Source organism: Hakea prostrata, chromosome 5 (assembly GCF_041222555.1).
Source record: "Hakea prostrata isolate BN-2017 chromosome 5, UWA_Hpros_2, whole genome shotgun sequence".
Taxonomy (NCBI): Eukaryota; Viridiplantae; Streptophyta; class Magnoliopsida; order Proteales; family Proteaceae; genus Hakea; species Hakea prostrata.
The window spans coordinates 52,575,188-52,596,103 of record NC_142604.1 but is presented as its reverse complement, the minus strand read 5'-3'; the positions used below and the strand labels follow the sequence as shown (position 1 = coordinate 52,596,103).

Genomic DNA, 20,916 nt, shown 5'->3' with positions numbered 1-20,916 from the left:
AGTTACAATAAACCACTTGATAGGAACAGGTATGTTCATAGAAAAAATTCCAAAAACTTTGGAACTTTAAATCAGAACCTCATTTGATTTTTTGCGGTGCCTAAGACGGCCGGTAGGAGTTGCAGGGGCACTGACACTTTGATCTTTGTGCATTTCTGTATCTCTGTTTATGCCTACAAAACAACAAAAGAAAATATACGTAGAAATGTTCATCGTAAATAAACTGGGAAGTAAATTATTCAACAAAAAATTACAAGGACACATGCTCCCACAAGAAGATATGATTAGAAATTCCATGTGCAAATTTCTCTGTAAGTGGAAGATTTGAGTGCAAAAAGCTGTCAAGTCATGGTCATATTGTCAAGTCCATCCATCAATATGACCCTGTGACATAAGCAGCTTCCAAGACCACTTAAGGAGGGCCCAAAGTGCTTGCCGGTGCCCTACAGCCCCACCAGCAACCCAGAGAATTTCAGCCAACACCAGGGATATTTTGGTAATTTTGCAAATTTCCTGGTGTCCTAGGTCAGGTTCCCATCAAGTCCAATTTGTTGTCTGGACCTTAGATGTATTTTGCCGTTTATTTAAGAGTCCTAGCTTACATGAGATTCTCAAAGATGTTGGGATCCCACAATTTGAGTCCACTTTAATTTCCTTATTTTTAGGATTCCATATCTAGTCTTAGAAAGTTTTTTTATGTCAAAGTAATTGAGTATTAGTTGAATTTTTGGTTATGTCAATTAGAGTTCTAGTTGGAGATGGCAAACCACAAAGAATTGAGGCTAAACTGAAGATTGGATTGACAAAAGAGATGCTCTCTCAAAAGTGTTAAACAAGAAGATCAATATTAAACTGCCATCAAAAGAAACACAAGACAGCCATATAGGGTTCTAATTAACCCTAAAACAGAGCTAAAACGAAAATACCCAAGAAAACAGAAAAATGCCCAAAAACCAATCAAAACGACCTTGAAACGCGAAAAAACAACATCAGTCACCGCATCGCTGTGAGTCTTGTTCCCGGGCTAATTTCGGAGTGACCTATCAAATTTAAGCCCAATCTGGGTTCCCCCAGTGCATCAGTTGGTTTTCCAACTTAAAGTCTTTTTCTATTTCATATTTGATGCTATACATAAAACCCTCCAGCTATGTAATTTTAAAGTTGAATTAAATACAAATCTGGGTTTGGAGGAAATCCAGGTCACTGGTCTTCTTGGGAAGGCAACAGCGGAACATAAGAGTTGTTTTCTTCAAGTGTTCTTCAAACCACAGCAGTCATTCAACACAATAGTAGCCTTCTTCCTCAATCAAGTAAGCACAGCCCCCTCCCCTCCCCATTCCAGCTTCTCTTCCCCTTCCCTAGCTCACAGCATACGCTCCCCACCTGATGTAACCAGCCAGGCACAGCCCTAGAGAGCCGAAAGAGGGCCCAAGCCCACTAGCAGTTTGCGGCAAACCCAAGGGGAGCAAAACCAATACAGGGGTATATTGGTCATTATCCAGCCCTGGTTCGGGCCCTATTTAGTTAGATTAATTCTAGAAAATATTGTCAAGTTGTTTCCTACTTTTCTTTGGTTAGTTAAGAGTCCTAATTTATGAGTTATTTAAGAATTTTAGTTTGAGTGGAAATTATTTTAATTAATCAGTGGTGGGCCCCCTAAGGATTCCTAACTAGAAGTTAGTTGGGTTTTCTTTAGAGTTCAACTAGGGGTCTTAGTCTCTTATCAATAAACACAAGTTGAACATTATAATGCAGTTCAGTTTTTGGATGAATAAAATTGAGTCGGAGAAAGACTTGAGAGAAATCGTGGGTATCCCAAGGTGGAAGCCTGCAGCTGGATTGTGCCATTGTTTTCTGCAATTTCAGAAGTTCCTCTTCTTTTTCAAGTTTCAGCAGCACCCTAACTGAAGCAAATACAGCAACTCAAGTCTCCCTCCAAGTAAGTACAGCCCCCTCCCATCTATCACAAACCATTAGAGCCCCCTCCCATCCATCACAAACCATCCCAGCCCCTTCCCTTCTTTTGTGCATACCACCCACCCCTGCTTCCTGTCTTTTTATTTTCTCTGCTTCTTGATTCTTGCAGCAGAACTACAAATGGGGGGGGGGGGGGGAGATTGATGAAAAAAGAAAAAAAAGGAAAGAAAAGGAAGAAGAAAGTAAAGAGAGAGCAAGACGAAAGAAAATCAAGATTCTTTCAAGAATTTTGGGATTCTTTTAAGATTCTTTCAAGAATCCAGCAAGAATACCCCCCCCCTGCCACAAGTCTCAAACCCCTCCCTCTCTTTACCACAAGGCCCCCTATCCTTCCCTCCCTTATCCAAGGTACTTCCCATCCCAATTGAACACTTAATCCCTCTATTTTTCCTTTATTTTTCTTAACATCCCAAGCCCTTCCCACAACCCAAATAATAGTCCTTTTCTCCCACCCAAGCCATCCCATAAGCAACATTAACCTTATTACTAGTCCAAATTTGTGTTGACTCTTATTAAAGAGAAGATCTAACCCAGACCTTGGGTTACATCACCACCCTCCCCCTCCAACCGCAAACCTCTGCACCCCTCCCACCTAAGTTTTGGAAATTCCAGCAACCTTTTCCCCACATCATAGGCCCTCCAAGCCCCCTTCCCTAACCTGCAACACCTCTAGGACCCCTCCCCCTTCAATCCTAGTCCCTCCCCTACATTCCCCCTTCTCTGTCCATCTTCCCTTCCCCTTCTTTATCTCGTGGCAGCTTAGGAGGCGAAGAAAAGAAAGAAAGAAAAGAAAATCAAGAAAGTAAAGAATGAAGTCAAGATCCATCAAGATTGATTCAAGAAAGCCTCTAAACCTTCCCCAAACCAACCGCAAGTTTCCCAACCCCTTCTCCCCTACCCACAAGCTTCCCAAACCCTTCCTTTCCTTTCCCACACCTTCTAGCCCATCCCCATTCCATTCCATTCCCAAATCTTAATTTTATCCCACAGTGGAACTATTAATAACCCAACCCATCTAGATTATTGCTAACCTAAACTTTCCGAAGTCCTTTCCCAAACCCTACATTTTCCCAATCCTATCCTATCTAGGGTATTGGTAAAACCGTAATTTCTAAACCCATCCCACACAGTCCTCAAATGACTACCGTGTGTCATAATATTTGAACCAAGCTTCCCACGGATCAGTTATTGATTGATCCTGGACTGACCTAATTTTAGGATTTCAAATCTCAAAACCCTAGAATTTGGGTTACATCACCCTTGTCAGTCACTTTTCTGGCCAAAGGCAGTGAAGGATGCTGGAATGACTACATAAATACTCATACATAGCTTGCCTTTTTAAATGAGAGCTACAGATAAATCTTTCAGAAAGTAACTTCATAAAGTATGGGTCACCTATTGTTCCAACCTTCATGTGGCAAAATGGTGTTAATGGAATATGTAAGACCTGCTTACAAACCTAAGTATCTTACACCGCTATTCAAACTAAACAAACTGAAAAGTGGAAACTTGCTCCATAATCTGCTAGCCTAGAACCATCTAAGTCATCTACATCATCTGTATACAAAAAGCATTTCCAACTCATGCTATTAGACAAACCACTCACATTGACCATTGGAATCTTCCATTTCGATAATACTGCTCTGTTTTTTTGTGCCAATGAAACAGATCTGCCTCTACTTAGTTCCGAAAAAAAGATGTTGGACACACCAAAAACCTTGTTTCTTTGATTTTCGGAACGATTTCTTTTCTTTACTTTTCTTTTTGGGAATCCTGTAAATACCCTGATGTAACCCAGGGTCTGGGTTAGCTTCCAGGATCCTTTTTAATTGGGACCAGCACAAATTTGGACTAAAATAAGGTTGTGGTTGTCTATGGGATGGTTTGGGTATACTTTGAGGTGGCTGGATATTAATGCATAACCAATGGGATGGGTTTGGTGAAGGAAAATAGGTAATATATTGTGTATCTTGGTTTTGGAAGATTTAGGGAAAGGTTTCAGGTTTTAACAAAATGAGGATGGGCTAGTGGTTTTGAGATTATTAGGGTTGGGGTACCCAAAGATCCTCCTGGATGAATTAGGGTTAATGGGAAGAAGAATGAGGTAATTTGGATTAATAAGGGTAGAGATAAGATACCTAAAATTACCTGGAAAGGGGAACGAAGCATGCAGTTGGGAGGGAAGGGATAAGGGAATCTTGCAGCAAGGAGGAGGAGGGGTTCTTGATTGGATCTTGAAGAATTCTTGGATCTTGGATTCTCCAAGATCTGTGATCTTTCTTCTTTTTCTTTCTCTTTTTTAGTTTTTTTGGGTTTTCTTTTCTGTCCTTTTCCTTTTCTTCTTTTCTTTTCTTCTTTCCTTTTCAATTTTCCTTTTTTTTCTGTTTCAGTTCTGCCGCAGGTTTTCAGTGGAGAGAAAAAAGAGGGGGGGGGGGGGGATTAAAGAAAAGGAGTGGGGAGAGTCTGACACAAGAAAGAGGAGGGATGGTGTCGCCGTAGAGTGTAGGAGGGAGGGGAGAGCTATGATGGCAATGAGGGGGCTGGAGAAGGCTGCGATAGTAACGGTGCAGCTGGAGAAGACCGGTGAGTGGAAGGAGGGAACCTAGGTCTGCCGAAGGTAGGGAAGGGGTGGGGTAGAGGATGTACTCACTTGGGAGGAATGTGAGGTTGCTGCTCTACTTCAACTGAAGGAGCAACAATGGTGGAAACCGAAAGAACACCCAGCACAGGCAGTGTTAGTTAACTCCGGCACTCCAAGCTTCAATTCATTAATCTTCGACTGATTTTACAATGAAGTATGCTCCTTACATAAAAGAAACTTGGACTCTAACTAGGACTTGACAACCTAATAAAACTTAACCACAAAAAGGACTATTCACATTACTAATAAGACTCTAATTACTTGCCAACTAACTAAGACCAAAAAAATTAATAAAATAAACATTATCTAGAAGGGATCTTGTAATCAGATTGTTGGGTTTTATTAATTATAATGAGCCCAAGGGCAAAATTGGAAATTCACTTTTGGGCGGTTACAAAATATAGGGTTATATATTTTGGTAACCACCGCATTACTTGAGTAAGTGATCGAAATTACGCATACGTGAGATTTCTGAAAGGCGGTTCTCACTCTCTCCCTCTTTCCAAGAAACGCAGGAAGGAGAAGGCTTTCGTGGATCTTCTTCTCCTTAGTCTTGGTCTCCACTTCCATCCCCACGGCATTTGGGTTGTGGAATCCATTCCCTTTCCTTGTGATTGTGGAAATTTACCGATAACGATTTCATGGAGGAACGAGGATGTGGAATCAAAATCATTTCCGCTGCGATAATTCTATATTGGGAAAAAGCGAATTCAAGTAAGGATGTTCTCCCTTCTATTTCGAGTATAGAGATACAGAGTTTTACCTATATTGGCATCAGAGCCTAGGTTCCCACAATTCTTTGTTCCTCCCAATTGTTTATTTATCTTGAATGAATCCAATGGGAGGATCAAGGGTTTATAGAAACCCATTTTGGAGAATCCAAGGTTTAAAGGAAACCCATGGGAGATCGGGGATTTGAAAGAAACCCTAATTTTTTTATGTTTGGATCCAAGTGGGAGGATCCTTGTTAATTTCCCTTCTGTAAAAATGTGCATGAATTGATGATCCATGAGAATGTACTTTTTTTTAATGATTGCTGGATTTTTTTAATGCATTTTTTAGAGAAATTTTTGGGTGAAAAACGAATTTTTTTCGTTTTTCCGGAACTGTAATTCGTACATGAGTTGCAGACGCCGTTTGGTCCCTAAGGACTAGACGGACGTCCGTCTAATCATGGTGGACCAGACGGAAATTCCGTCTGGGCCAAACGGTTGTCTGTCTGGTCACAAAGGACCAGACGGATTTTTCGTCTGGTGAGACGGCAGTTTGTCTGGGAGATGGATTTCGAGACGGTGGTCAATCCAGTTCAGAATGTGTTTCTAACTTACTAGACACCAGTGGCCCAACACTTTGAGTGATGTTTGGGCATTGAGAGCCTAATGGGGCTAAGTGGGAGCTACTGAGGTCATGGTGGGAGATCTCGCGAGATATCTCGTTATTATGACATAGCGAGACGAGAGGAGAGGCGAGATCTGCAAGATGGGAGATCTCGCCACATCTCGCCGAGATCTCGCCACATCTCGCCGAGATCTCGCCATATCTCGCCGAATCTCGCTGCAACCATCAAAAATTGCCAGAAACTTATTTTTTGTCGGAATTTGTTGGGGATTCAACTTCTAAACATCTTTAAGACATCTACAACATCAAATTATCATCATCAAAGCCTATTTCAACTAGATCTACAAAAAAGGTAAGATTTTCCCCCAAATTTGAATTTTTTCAAATAGAATATTCTACAATGGGTGTGTGAGTTTAGTGTAAATATATGTTGATCCACAAGCTTTGATCTAACTTTCATGGAAACCAATTTAACGTGACATTTAAACCTATATGTGACATACTATAGTGATGAGTTGACTTGGGAGTCATATGTGGCCACCGTTCAGAATCAGTTGATGCAGAATGTTGAGTGATACTCTTGCTTGTCTTGTAATCTTATTACTCACATACTCTTGTGATTGTGATTGTGAACTTATGGATTATGATTTATGACTTACTAAAAGTCTAAAACTTCTTATGGTTGTAAAATTTTGAAGCCATTTAAGTTCTTTGATAGTTTGATGTGTAATGTATTTAATACTTTATAGTTGATAACATGAATTACTTGATATCTCTACATTTCGGTTTTACACATAGGGTTGACTTAGAAGACGTAGTTGGGGTTATTTTCTCACAATTCTAAGGCCACCAATGTGTTCAAAAGGCCTTAGATAGACTAAATACCAAATTTCAGCCCAACCGGGGCCCTAAAACCCACCAAAATGGGTCACCGAGATACGCCAAAATTTTGGTAGATCTCGCGTGAGATCTCGCCATCTCGGTCGAGATCTCCCACCATGGAAGGGGGACAGGTCCTAGAAATGCCGCAGGGTGTAGGGAGGGGTTGGGGAAGTCTGCAATGGAGGGGAAAAGCATGAGGGAGGGCTGCCATGAGCTCGGGAAGAGGGGATGGGATGGAAGGGGGGCTGTACTTACTTCGTCAATGGTGAGAGGCTGCTGGAATTGAAGAACACTTGCTGACATTGATAAGAAATCATTCTAAATCCACTATTGCCCTCCCAAGAAGACCACAACCTTACTTGCCTCCAAACCATAATTTTATTGATCAATTTCAACTTCAAGATTACATGGCTTGAAGGCTTTATCTATAGCCTCAAATGAAGAAATCAAAAAGGACTCTAAGTCAGGAAACCAATTAGAACACTAACTGGCTTATCCACAACTAACTCAAAAACTACTTGACTAAGATTTTGACTAATACAAGAAAACTCAATACCTAACTCTAGAGGACTCCATTACAAATTCTAAGAGTAGATATTGAGTCCTAAAAACAAGGAGAATTAAAAGGACTAAAATTGTGCATAACTAGGAATTTCACCTAGACAAGGACTCTCAAACAATTTGCAACATAATAATCAGAAAAATAAAATAAAAATATGTCTAAGGTCCAAACAGCACCCTGGACTCAATGGGACCCAGATCTAATTGTCACAAAATTGAGAAAAATTACAAAAATATCCCTGAGTCGTATTACCGATCCTAGGGTTTGGGGAATCAACACTAGGCCATGTGAAACCCCTAGAAATGATATACATTGTGAATTTCAATGCCACTCTCATTCTGTTGCCTTGAAAACCTCAAACTTTGTCTTTAGTTCCTCCACCTAAGCTGCCTATCAATATAAAATTCATTGCTAGAATAATCAATGGGTGGGTGGATACATATTCCCTGAGCCAATAAGTATCATGTATTTGGCTGAAAATTAGCACATTTGTCGCTTTTAAGTCATTGTTAGCATAACTGGTGAAGGGCAAAAGGGGCAAGAAAATAGCCCTCAGGATTGGCACTAATCCTAGACTGCTTGGAGCTGGATCTTTTGCCTGTTTGGAGTTTATTCTCTTTTATTTGTTTCCTTGTTGCGCTTTGGCTCTTGCGGTTGTTTATTAATAAGACTGATTTGCTTGGAGAGTTGGAGTTCCTCAAAATCCAACATGAGATCTCATAGCTTCTCCTTCTCCAGCTTCTCTTCTTCTTCTCTTCCATTCTTTCTAGATATTTCTTATTTCTCAATAATCATAATGGGAAGTTCAAGTTCCTAATAATATAGGTTAGGAATCCAAAAGAAACCCAGAACTGCAGGGCAAGTTGATTGTCAAACTGGAGAGAAATCCAGCTGTATGACTAGGGAAATCCAATCTCGTCCAAATTCCAATTGAGTCACCTAGAGGAACTGTAGATGATGTCCCAAATTTTGCCACTAATCTAGTTATCATATATCCAGAAATCTACAGACTGCCAGCACAGTAAGTTGCTGAAATTAGAAACCAACAATTTGTAACCGCAGAAACTTACCACCAACCAAAGGATAGCAAGTGAAAACCCAAATTATAAACATGGAGATATTTAGCAACCGATGTCAAAAGTTATTTAGACATGCATGGTTCTCAAGGAGACTCCTTGGCAGTCCAGTCAGGTTTCCAAGGGTTGGGCAGTCACCCTCCTTATTCTAACTTAAAGGGAGGCAGCCATGGATTCATAGGTCGTTTGGCAGTTGATTTTCTTCATTTTTTTGGATTAACCGTTTCCCCTAGGAGAGATCTTCCCCTCTCTCATGGTCTGGTTTTTTTCAAGGACCTATTTCGGCTTTCTTGTCTTAAGCCTAGATCGAATTTCTGTGCCCAAGCCATCAGGGGCCTTTCATGCTATGTCTGTCAAGAATCATTGCATTGTAGTTGAAACTTGAAAAATCAGAGGTTTTACCTGAAGGAGATACATCTTCCAAAAAAACAAGGCTGCTACATTTGACACTGAGGTCACATCGACCTCTTCTCTATCTATGATGAATGACCGATTAAACAAGTGGGATACAAGAGAAGGAAGTAGAGGAGGAGGAAGAAGAAGAAGTGGGTTTCTAGGAAGAAGAGGGAATATTGTCATTGAATAACAAATTAGTGGTAGTACAGACGATCAGGGGGACATAAGTAAACTTTTAAATTCTAGGGTTGGTTGATGTAATTGTCTGCAACTCCAGGGGGTAAATAAAAGTAACAATCACTCAACAGTCTCATCCCAAGTAAGACCTTATTTAGGAAGTTCGGGAACCACAGTCATATGGGTACAGATACGTACGGCAATTAAGCTGTTAGACAGCAGTAATACTTTTCAAACAATCCAGCACAAGAAAATACATAAAGCAATGACACCTACACGTTTAATTCAACTACTCTATAAGCAATAATACAGACCCATATAACAGACATTCACAACCTGATATGAGATGCTTTAGTCAGTTGGTTCATTATTAGATGTTAATTCCGGCACAGCCCGTTTGCATGGTGAAATGCTTCTGGCAGCTGGTAAGTAAACCAGAATACTGTTGTAAATTTGAATGATTGCTTATGCCTAGACTCTACAGTTTTTCTTTACAAATTCTGTAACTATATGAATGACATACAAGAGTATAAGAGTGGCACAAGTTACAGTTCCGTTGAGTAGGATTAATATTGAAATATAGGGAACATATGGGTGTTTTGATTGGCTGCACAGGTCACATAGGATAATTTCAAGAAAGTTCTCAGTCCTTTCTTCCATTTACTAATATCCAAAAGACATTCCCACATACTGCTGCAAATGTAGTAGCTACTACAACCAACGAAATTCTACTCATAAATCAAAGAAAACTGAAGACTTACAATCCAGCTACCTTGAACCATTGGCTCCCAACAAAATGGCAAAATGGAAATGATTCATCAATCAGCTGGACTACAAAATCTGGCAGAATAGGTAATCATGGATTAAATCAAATAGCAAATTGAGAAGAACACAGTAATTCTACAACATTCGACCAAACCAAAGCCGTTTCCCTTAAAGAAACAACTTTTTAGCAGAACGAAACCACTTATCTCCCTCACAAAGTTCCCTTAAAGAGTATCATCTACCATGCAAACAAGGTGGTTTCTGTTCCCTTGATCTGGTTTCCAAGAGAACCAGAGAAGTGTTGCGAGAGACAAAGAGAAACTGAAAGTAAAAAAATAAACAACTCACAGACGATGGGGGGAGAAACTAGGGTTTTCTTCACTCATGTGAAAAAAAATCTAATACCTGGTTAGAAGATAGCTGACCGGCTTTTGATCAAATCAGATTTCCCAAGCTTTGCAACGAGTATGATGCCTCAACTATAACCTAAAAAATGTGTAAAGAAACAATCTTTGGTTAAACAAGACGCGATTTAGAGACGGAGAGAGAGTGAGAGGAACGAACTAGTTGGAGAAGACGAGCTATGGTGTTTACTCGTCTTCCATGCGATTTTTCTATTCTTTTTTGGTAATTGTCTTCATACGACTTGGAGAAGACAAGTTTGGCGTTTGAGTTCGCTCCCCAACAACTATAAAATCCTGTCACTTTATAAGATGGTTTTTAAACGTGGTATCAATCCCTTTTTTTTCTGTTTTGCTGGGTAGAACGCACGGTGGTTTCAATCCATAAATTAGCTTATTGAGGTATCCAGCCCCAAGTCAAAACTTTTAGGTTGAAGTGTGGATATGAGTTTGTGCAAGTTTCGCGTTTGTGGCCTTGACTTGCCCTATCCCATGCAAGGTCCGACATGTAGCATGGTGTCGCGTATCGGTGTCTGGTGACACAAGCGACATATCGGGCGACTTTTTACAGGGGTTCGATGAGAAATCGACCACGTGTTTCGAAGGGTATTTGGGATAATTTTGACCTGAAATTTGATGTGAAGAGTATTATTTTGATCTAAAACATCAACTAAACTAATGTTCTTAATCGACCCATGTCGGATTGTACGCGGACGAAAGCCCCGAAACTAGAAATCTGAAAACTCATATAAACCAAATCATCTAAAGTCCAGAAGGATGCTTACTATGCAAAACTTGAGAATTGGGCCTAGACTGCGGCTGACATGAATAACCTTGATTTATAATGATTGCATTGCAGCTGGTTGGATCTGTTGTTGTGGGGAGGCATGCCTACTGTTGAGGCTGCTCAAGTTGTGGATGCCCGTGGAAACCATAATTGGCATCTCAAATAGATTGTATCACATCCACCCAGCCGGTACCCTATCTGGCATATCCGAATGTGTGATCCATAGTCCACAAGATCCAGTAGTTAGTAAAATCAACATCCCACATTCACAACAATATAATCAAGAACAAGACTAAATCAAGGTTAACAATATTATTCAAATGAATCAAAGTAAAGTAACGAGATAATCATCAGAGTGCGGAAATGATACCAATAGATATATAAAATCAAATGTAGAGTGAGGTGGAATTTCACTCCACAAGTACAGCGGAATATAGATCGAAAGTCAAAGGAGATTACAACTGATTCTAAAGACAAGAAAGAAAGATATAATCTAACTAAGCTAAGTCTATTCTAATTTGTAAAGAACGTCTTCATAAACATAGACTTCATCGATTACGCTCAGACGCTCCCACTCCACAGTAGGGCTAATCTTGGTAACAAGAGAGACCACTCGAGGAATCCTCAATGTAATCTTCATAGTTGCCAACACCTTGCGTATGGTACGCTTCTTCATCTTGCGCTTCTTCATATTGCGCTTCATAGTCATCAAAGCTTGCAGAATAATCTAACAAAAAAATGTTGTACAAAAAGAGTGAGTTCAAAAGAAACTCAAAGGCAAGACCAAGCATAATAACATGATAACATAAACAAAGATAATGTATATGTACAAAAAGACTGTTGCCTGTAGTCCTATAGGTAGACATGCTTTAAGTCATAACACCATACTTCTTTGGGAAGGTCAATCACTCCCCCTCAGCCATCTTACCATCTTGGGTCTGCCGGTGGTAATTGGGTCTTGCATCCTTCTTGGACATTTTTTGGTTAGGGGTTTAGGTCACATCTCTCTCACATCACCATTGGTCTAAGTATTAGCGCATGTCAGGGTAAAGCCTAGCCCAATGCAAGTCTTCTACTTAGTTACATCAACTCAGATCCAGATACGTCCATTCCTCGCCCCTGGCGATCCTTTCCGGTATCCTTCACACTAGAGTCAGCATAGTCCCAGACTACGGACTCATCAACCCTATAGGTCATCCACATATAATAAACGGGAAGCTCTCATGTCTTCTCACGGGTTGGTTACCGATCTTGAAAGCCCATGAGCCCAAGTCTATCCATATGCAACTCTACCCATACATGGCCCCCACAATGTGATTCATGTCCCCTCACAGGTTGGTTACCGGTCTTGAGCGCCCATAAATCCCCATTGCTACAGCGGGTCGTTCGGTCTCAATACCCTTCCGAATTGGGTCTGATATAACAGGGAAAATATCTTAGCCAAACACTGCTAGACAAGTCCTAGGTATGAAAACCAATAATTTGGAAAAGTGTCAAAGGGCAACATTGGAAATATCCCATACTACTCCCAATGAGGTCCAAGGACAGAAACGTCAAAAAGACATTCCCCAATCCCAAATCATACCTAAACAATCACAATCATAATTCAGTCATATCATCCACGACAGATATCTCATCATATGAAAGAGTATATAATAAGACAAGATTAAATGAATAAGCAACATACATGAATAAATATTCATACATGATCCAAGTACATAAAGTAAATAAGGAAATAAGTTCCTACTGTACTTACAGCATTCATATCATAATAGAAACTAACATAACAGTAGCAAATCTAAGTAGTTCCCAAATTAGAAACTAAATCTATGCAATCTATGTTAATATAGTAACAACTTTCCTTACCTTAAATAGATTCGACTATATTCCGGACGGACAAGAGGATGAATCCAAAGTTAGCAAACAAACCCTAGAATAGCATCACACAATCATTAGGAAGTAGTCCTAAAAAAATAAACATCAATCGAATCGAATCGGACGAAGAAATCAGATTCTATTCTTGTGGGTTGATTGGCTGGGTGACTAAGTCAGTCGACCCAGGCAGTTTGCCCAAGAGCAAATCCGAATCCAAGAATAGAATCTTGATCCAAAACCTATGCTACACAATCCGGAATGCGACGAAACTTGGAGAGAATGTCTAACATAGTAGTCTAAGACTAAAAATCATAATTTAGACATCAAACAACCATTAAAACCATTACTTACTAATTTGAAATCATAGTTTCTATTTTGGTAAAAATCATGGTTTTCATTGGAAACATGCTATGAACGAAAGAGATGAACTAGAGATGATAAGATCTCATTCTAGTACAAGAACATAGTAAATCAGAGGTATGAATAATCATAGAGAAGCATCTATAATGCTAGAATAAATCAAAATAGGAATATGATCATAGTTTAAGAAGAAATCATAAAAATCATATAAAGAATGAATGAGATGATCATGGCACAAGAGAATGAAAAGAGATTGTAATGATATGACTACAAGGTTGCAGCATCTTCATCATAATCTTAGTTCAAAGATGAGAGTGATCATGGAAAGAATGAATTAAGAACACAAAAGATTGAATAGTAACCTTTGATTGAAGAATAAGAGAGAGAATTAGCAAGGTTGTAAGATTAGATCTTTTTCTACACTTTTGGAGGCTTGGAGATGGTTTCCCTTCGTTCTCTAAGTGCTTTGGAGGCTAGGGATACTAAAATCACGAAGTCATGGGGTATATATAGCAACATAACCTAAACAGAAGATTCTGCTCGAGTTCAGCATCTCTGGGTCGATTGGCTAGGTAGCTCTGCCCATCGACCCAAGCGATTGACCAGCAGAATGAAAGAAATCCAAAGACAGGGATTTGAGGGTCTTCCACTACTCGGAATCAAACGAAACTTTAAACACATATTCTATAACTTACCTAGCATGAAAAAATGGCTTTAAATCATATCCCACCAAGCTCTATGGTCATCAACTAATCTTCTCTTCATCAAGGCGTAGTCTCTTCTCTATATCCAACAATGTCTTCAAGTATGGGGCATCATCTTCAATCTCCATAGGTTCGAGGTCGAACACTATGTCTTCTACCAATATGGCCCATAGTTGACTATCACTTCTACTTCGGGTCTTTGGACCTACAGACAAAGAGTATCTGGGTCAAGGTTAGGGCCGGGTTTCACAGATTGTCTAGCTTTGTTCATACGACACCATTATGGTTTCCACGAGAAAACTACTGTCATTGAAAAGTTTGAAAGGGAAGAAAAAAAAATCTCAAAACCTTAGCTCTAATACCATGAAAGGATGCAAAGAAAACTCTAATTTTGATAAGTAGATTGCTTACCTTGATGGGTAAGTTTTATGTATTTATAAATAAACATGGTTGTTGTACAAGATTCGTTTACAATATTCAAATTTGAATTCAAATTTAAAAACTTGAATTCAAAAATCAAATTCAAACCATAACAGATCCGTTATGGTCTTTTAGTCTAGAATTCATTGCACAAATACATAGAGTCATCCAATCATATAAAATCTCCAACTCTCAATTCCATGGACAGTGCCTAGGTGGATCGAATTCCATTTGACTGTGTTGTGCCTGTCTCCAATGATCTGCCAACAAACTCACATACTGATCCAATCTCATACGATACTGATAGTTCTCCAGATAATCATCAAATGTAGATCTATAACGGTCATCTTCCGCCTCCAACAGAACTCCCATTTGAGGGAAGTGAGAATAGGGCCAAGGAAGGTGTTGTATGCATGATGATGCTGATCGTGCCAATGACTGTGAAGTTATGGACCCCTCAATAGACATTGGCCTCCTAGTAAGTATTGCCCTGGCAATTGCCCGAATAAGAAGTACTAGAGAGGATACTCATATCCATATTCTTACCATACTGTCCATGTGAAGGAGGGATACCATAAATACCGATAGGCCAATAACCTAATGTAGAGCCTACAAACTCATCCAAGCTCAGGGACCCCATCGCTCCTATTAAGTTGCCTGCCGGATCTAAAAGATTAACATAAGAACCATAGGTGTCACATCCACCCAGTTGGTACCCTACCTCGCATACTCGAGTGTGTGATCCACAGCCCCGAAGATTAGTATCGAGGAAATCAACCTCTCACATTCACAATAATATAATAAAAAACAGGACTAAATCAAGGTTATCAATAATAATTAATAAATCAAAGTAAAGTAACAAAATAACATCAGAGTGTGGAAATGATACCAATATATATATATATATATATAATCAAAATGTAGAGTGAGGCGGAATCTCACTCCACGAATACAACGGAATGTAGTTCAAAAGTCAAAAGAAGATTACAACCGGTTCCAAAAGAAAAGAAGGAAAGAAGTAATCAAACTAAGGTAGAGTCTATTCTACTTTATAAAGAACGTCTTCATAAACATAGACTTTAGAAATTAAGTTCGGACACTCCCACTGTCACATCTATCCAGCCGGTACCCTACCTGACATACCCGGGTATGTGATCCACAGCCCCAAAGATCAAGTATTGAGCAACCATGCCTCCCACATATGCGATAACACAATCATGAATAATAATTTAATCAAGGTCAAAGCATATAAACAATGAAATCATGATAGGATAGGAAATAATATAATCAGAGTGCAGAATTAAATGATACCAAAGTATAATCCAAAAGAAGAGGGTGAGCGGAAATCACTCCCTCAGTAACAGCGGAAAGTATATCAAAATCAAAGTTAAGGTTTACAGATCCAAGTCTTCAAAAGAGACAAAACAATATAAAAGTCTACATAATCGTTTCCTCAGTCTTATACAAAATATCTTCATAGGGATAAACGTATGAGACCAAGCACGACCGCTCCCACACCATAGTCGAAGTAATCCTGGTACAAAGTGAAATCACCCTCAGAATCCTCACTGTAATCTTCATGGTAGCTAGTACCTTGAGGGTAGTGTGCCTCATCTGGGTTCGTCTCTGGGTAGGCGCCATCGTATCCTTCTGTACCTGTAGAGTAGTCTAACAAAACAATTGCATAGAAATGAATGAGTTCGAAAGAACTCAGCAAGACAGTTATTCCATAATACATAAGTCACATGATACAAGGCATATCATAATGCAAGATGATATGAAACAAATGATGCAAATATAATTATAACTCTACATATGCTAGTCTCTATGGTAGACATGCTTTAAGTCTTAGCACCATACTTCTCTGGGTGTGTCTCAAATCACTCTTCCCTCAACCATCTCGGTATCTTGGGTTCTCCGATGGTAATTGGGTCCTGCATCTCTCAAGACAATCCATGGTTGGGTTTAAGTCACCGCTCTCTCACATCACCATTGGTATAAGTATTGGCGCGTGTCATGGTAAAGCCTAGCTCAATGCAAGTCATCTACTTAGTCGTATCATGTCAGATCCGGATACTTCCCCTATGGCTACAACCAACTCAGTTCGGTATCCTTCACACTAGAGTCTCGTATCCTATGGCTACAACCAATGAACCAACTTGGACTACGGACTCATCAACCCTATTGATCATCCACAAATAGTAAATGGGAAGCTCTCACGTCCTCTCACGGGTTGCTTACCGGTCTTGAGCGCCCGTGAGCCCAAGTCTAGCTATTTGTAACCCTACCAATAAATGGCCTCAATGAGTATCCGTAATGTGATTTATGTCCTCTCACGGGTTGATTACCGGTCTTGAGCACCCATCAAACCACACTACTACCAAGGGTCGTTCGGTCTCAATACCCTTCCGATTCAGGTTTGATACAACAAGGACATCCTAGCCAACACCTCTATACCAGTCCTATATATGACATCCAATAATCTGGGAAAGCGTCGATGGGCATCTTTGGAAACATCCCATACTATTCCCTCCGATGTCCAAGGACATAAATGTCAAAAGGACATTCCCCAATCCTGAATTATACTTATTCGATCACATTCTCAATTTCACCATATCATACATACATGATACTTCATCATATTGAAAGATAAGTCATAACATCACATGATCAATCATATATGACATTGACAAGAAATAATAATCATCATAAGCAAGAGTATGTAAACATATTACTACTGTTATAAAGTATGTACAACAGTCATATGATGTCCAAATACAACAAAGAAGCTAAGCCTACTAAGTTGTCAACATCAATGTAATAACCAGATAGTCTATGTGTCACATCCACCCAGCCGGTATCCTATCTGGCATACCCGGGATGTGATCCACAGCCCGAAGATCCAGATCGAGCGGCCATGCCTCCCACATACACGATAACATAATCATGAACAATATAATCAATGTATAAAGAAATAATAGATAGATCAAATGAATAAGACAAGATAGATAATCAGAGTGCGGAAACATTTAAGTATCAACTTCAAAGTGATAACATCTCAAAGAGAAGGAATGATCAGAAGTCACTCCTTCACAAATAGCGGAAGCAGTAGTAAATCAAGTTTAGTTACAAACAGTATCATAATCAAATCCATAAAAACTGGAGAGAGAAGATTCCAATGATTAAAGTCATCCAGAGAAATGGGGCCTACACATAGGTTTCCTCTATCCTAATGATGTCCTCTTCAAAAGTATGGATAAAGTAAACCCAACGTGGCCGCTCCCTCACTAATGTGGGGCTAACCCTGGTACGCACTATAATCCTCCTCGGTATAGCAATCCTGACTCTCCGCGTAGCCATCACCCGAAGGGTAGTATGCGGGATCATAGCTCGGGTCATAGGACGTGCCATCCAGTTCGTCAGTACTGCAGGGAAAATCTAACAAATTGCACAAAAAGGAATGAGTTCAAAAGAACTCAGGAAGGCAAGTCGTTTCATAATACACAGTCCATTCGATACAATTCACCATACGATGCGATGTGATATGAGGCAAAATGAAATATGATTCTATATTAAGTATGCTGGTCTCTAAGGTAGACATGCTTTAAGCCGTAGCACCATACTCCTTTGGGTCATCATTCACACCCCCTCAATCATAAGATATCTTGGGTCTGCCCGGGGAAGTTCGGTAAAGTCATCTCATAAACCATGGTTGGGGAATCAGTCACCGCTCTCTCACATCACCGTTTGGTATAAGTACAGGCGCATGTCACAGTAAAGCCTAGCCCAATGCAAGTCATCTACTCAGTCATATCATGTCAGATCCAGATACGTCCATTCCTCGCCCCCGGCGATCCTTTTCGGTATCCTTCACACTAGAGTCAGCGTAATCCTGGATCACGGACTCATCAACCCTATTGGTCATCCACATATAGTAAACGGGAAGCTCTCACGTCCTCTCACGGGTTGGTTACCGGTCTTGAGTGCCCGTGAGCCCAGGTCTATCCATATGTAACCCTACCAATAAATGGCCCCTTTTGGGTATCCGCAATATAGTTCAAGCCCTCTCACGGAGTGGATACCAGTCTTGAGTACTCTCGCTCATATTCTACCACGGGTCGTTCGGTCTCAATACCCTTCCGAATCGGGTCTGATACGACAAGGAAAATATCCTAACCATACACCTAGACAACCCTATATATGTCATCCAATGACCCGGGAAAGTGTCGATAGGCACCATCGGAGAACATCCCATACTATTCCTTCCGATGCCCAAGGACAGAAGTGTCGAAAGGACACCTCTCAATCCCAAGTCATACGTAGTCAATCACAATCTCAATCTCATCATATTATAGTAAATCAATGATTCGTCATATTAACAATTACATATCATAACATGATTGATCATACATGAATCATAAAGTAAGACTGAACATGATATTCTAAATGATACATACATTCTATTACTGATAAGGAAATACATAACAATCATGTATAGTAAAGGATTTCTCATATGATCATAACCAATAAGTTCTCATAATGTAAGCATGTTGGTATAATTAACATACTTAAGTTAACGACTGTCCTTACCTTAATCAAGTTGTAATTAAATTCAAGGATCACCAAGAATGGTTCCAAAGTCAGTGTTGTTACCCTAGATAACACACAAGCAACATCAGAGAAGAAACCATTCAAATCGGGGTTCAAACGGATCAATTCGGCTGAGTACAGGGCATTAACAACTCTTGGTTGACTGGCTTGGTCGACTGTCACTCGACCAAGAAGTCGACCAAGACTTGTTAACTTCTGGGCAGTAATGGAAACGTGCTCAGAAGCTGCCCTTCCACTGCTCCGATTGACATGAAATTTGGAGGGCATGCTTATAACAGTAAGAGGATATTACACACCAATTTTCATGATGATCCAACGGTTCAATCAAAAATGCCCAATTCGAAATATTAGGTTCTATATGGTAATCCTCAAGAATCAAAATGGAATTTATAGAAATTGTAAAGGATGGTAGGAATCAATCAAATAAAGGATAAAAATTGAGTTAGAGTCTTAATTTCAATATAGTCTAAGCTTAACATGCATCTACATATCAGATTGAATCAAAATAGATTAATATTGAAGAGGATCAAAGTGATGAAGTGAAATTAATCTTAATTGAATCATAGCATATCATGAGTGAAGATGATTAAGGAATTGAAGAGGGGAAACTCATGGTTGAGTGTTTGCAAGATTGCAGCACTTCAGCCATGGTCTCAAGATTATCAAATGATAGGAAAATGAATAGATTAGAAGAGGATAGAAAGAATCATACCTTGGATTGATGATTAACACATACACCAATGATTAGAGTCAAAGATCTTCCCAAACTTCAAAGAATAGCCCAAGAGAGTGTCCAACCTCGAGCTCTGAAGTGCCAATGATTAGGTTAGGTCCTCATTCACGAGTTCCAAAAAGGTAGGGGCAAAATGGGAAGAGATTTCATGAATATTCGAATTTCATGACTCTTGGTCTACTGTCAGTCGACTGGCTGGTCGACTGTCAGTCGACAAAGCACTCGACCAAGCTATGACAGCAACTTCAGGAGTGGATTTGGAAGGCTATACAGGGTCAAATTGAGCGGGGTTTTCTCCTACAAGTCAATCAACAAGTCTAGTTTTAGAAAATACATTCGGAATGATCACGGGGTTCCGGGAAGTGATTCAACTAATTCAATCTTCATCGATGCGTAGATTTTTACTCATCACTGATAAGGTGCACAATAGAGGGGCATCGTTGTCAATGTCCATAGGCTCAGCATCAAGCATCAAATCATCCACTAAGAGGGCCCACAGGTCTCTTCTACCACCACTTCGGGTCTTCGGACCTGCAACAGTATAAAATCCGGGCAGGGTCAAGGTAAGGATAAGGCCGGATTTTACACTATGTTATATGGTGATAACCGTCCTTACCTTTAGTCGCGATGATGATAATCCAATAGTCACAAGAGGATGATCCAAAGATGGTATCCCTAGACAAACATAGATGAAATATTAGAGAAGAAATTGGGAAAATCGTAGGTCGAACGAATCAAATCGGCGAAGTACACGGTTCAGCAACCAATTGGTGGACTGACCCAGTTGACCAAGCAGTCGACCAAGTGAACAGTGCGGGGCTGAATAGTGAATTTTGATCCGAAACTTAGCTTCCGGGGCTCGGATCGATCCGAAACTTGGAGGGATTGATAGTAACAGTATAAGAACACTATTTAGCAAGTAATTAGCATAATCTAATGGTCTAATTAGGAATCCCCAAATTGAAACCCTAAATTCTATATACAAGTATCATAGCTTTCAATTGAAATCAAATGAAATTGCAAGGGGAATTGAGGAATCAGCTAGGGAAAGTGTTAAGCAATGGATTACAATCAAATACTAGCCTAAGATCTGACCTAGCATGCTTCATACTTCAGTTTAGGACAAGAATACAAGATGTTAAGAAGAGAATCATGGAAATGCATATACAAGAATCAAAATGAGAGCATATCATAGGTTGAAAAGAATGAAC

General features: G+C 39.8%; 1 protein-coding gene across 5 annotated transcripts in view; it reads right to left on the bottom strand.

Annotated features, from left to right (window-relative positions):
* The window catches only part of LOC149016479 (phosphatidate cytidylyltransferase 1-like), a 64,369-nt gene extending 53,782 nt beyond the window's left edge, over positions 1 to 10,587 (bottom strand). The window contains exons 1-4 of one of the 5 annotated variants that reach the window (XM_089154613.1): positions 10,379 to 10,587; positions 10,220 to 10,300; positions 9,822 to 9,889; positions 79 to 173 (exon numbers count right to left, since the gene is read on the bottom strand). In XM_089154613.1, the coding sequence (XP_089010739.1) occupies positions 79 to 173; positions 9,822 to 9,831 (105 nt within the window). In that variant the 5' untranslated portion in view covers positions 9,832 to 9,889; positions 10,220 to 10,300; positions 10,379 to 10,587. Of the gene's footprint in view, positions 1 to 78; positions 174 to 9,810; positions 9,890 to 10,219 lie in introns of all 5 variants that reach the window. The other 4 variants (XM_089154614.1, XM_089154616.1, XM_089154612.1 and 1 more) reach the window with 4 other exon arrangements.
* Positions 10,588 to 20,916: the final 10,329 nt, after the last annotated feature.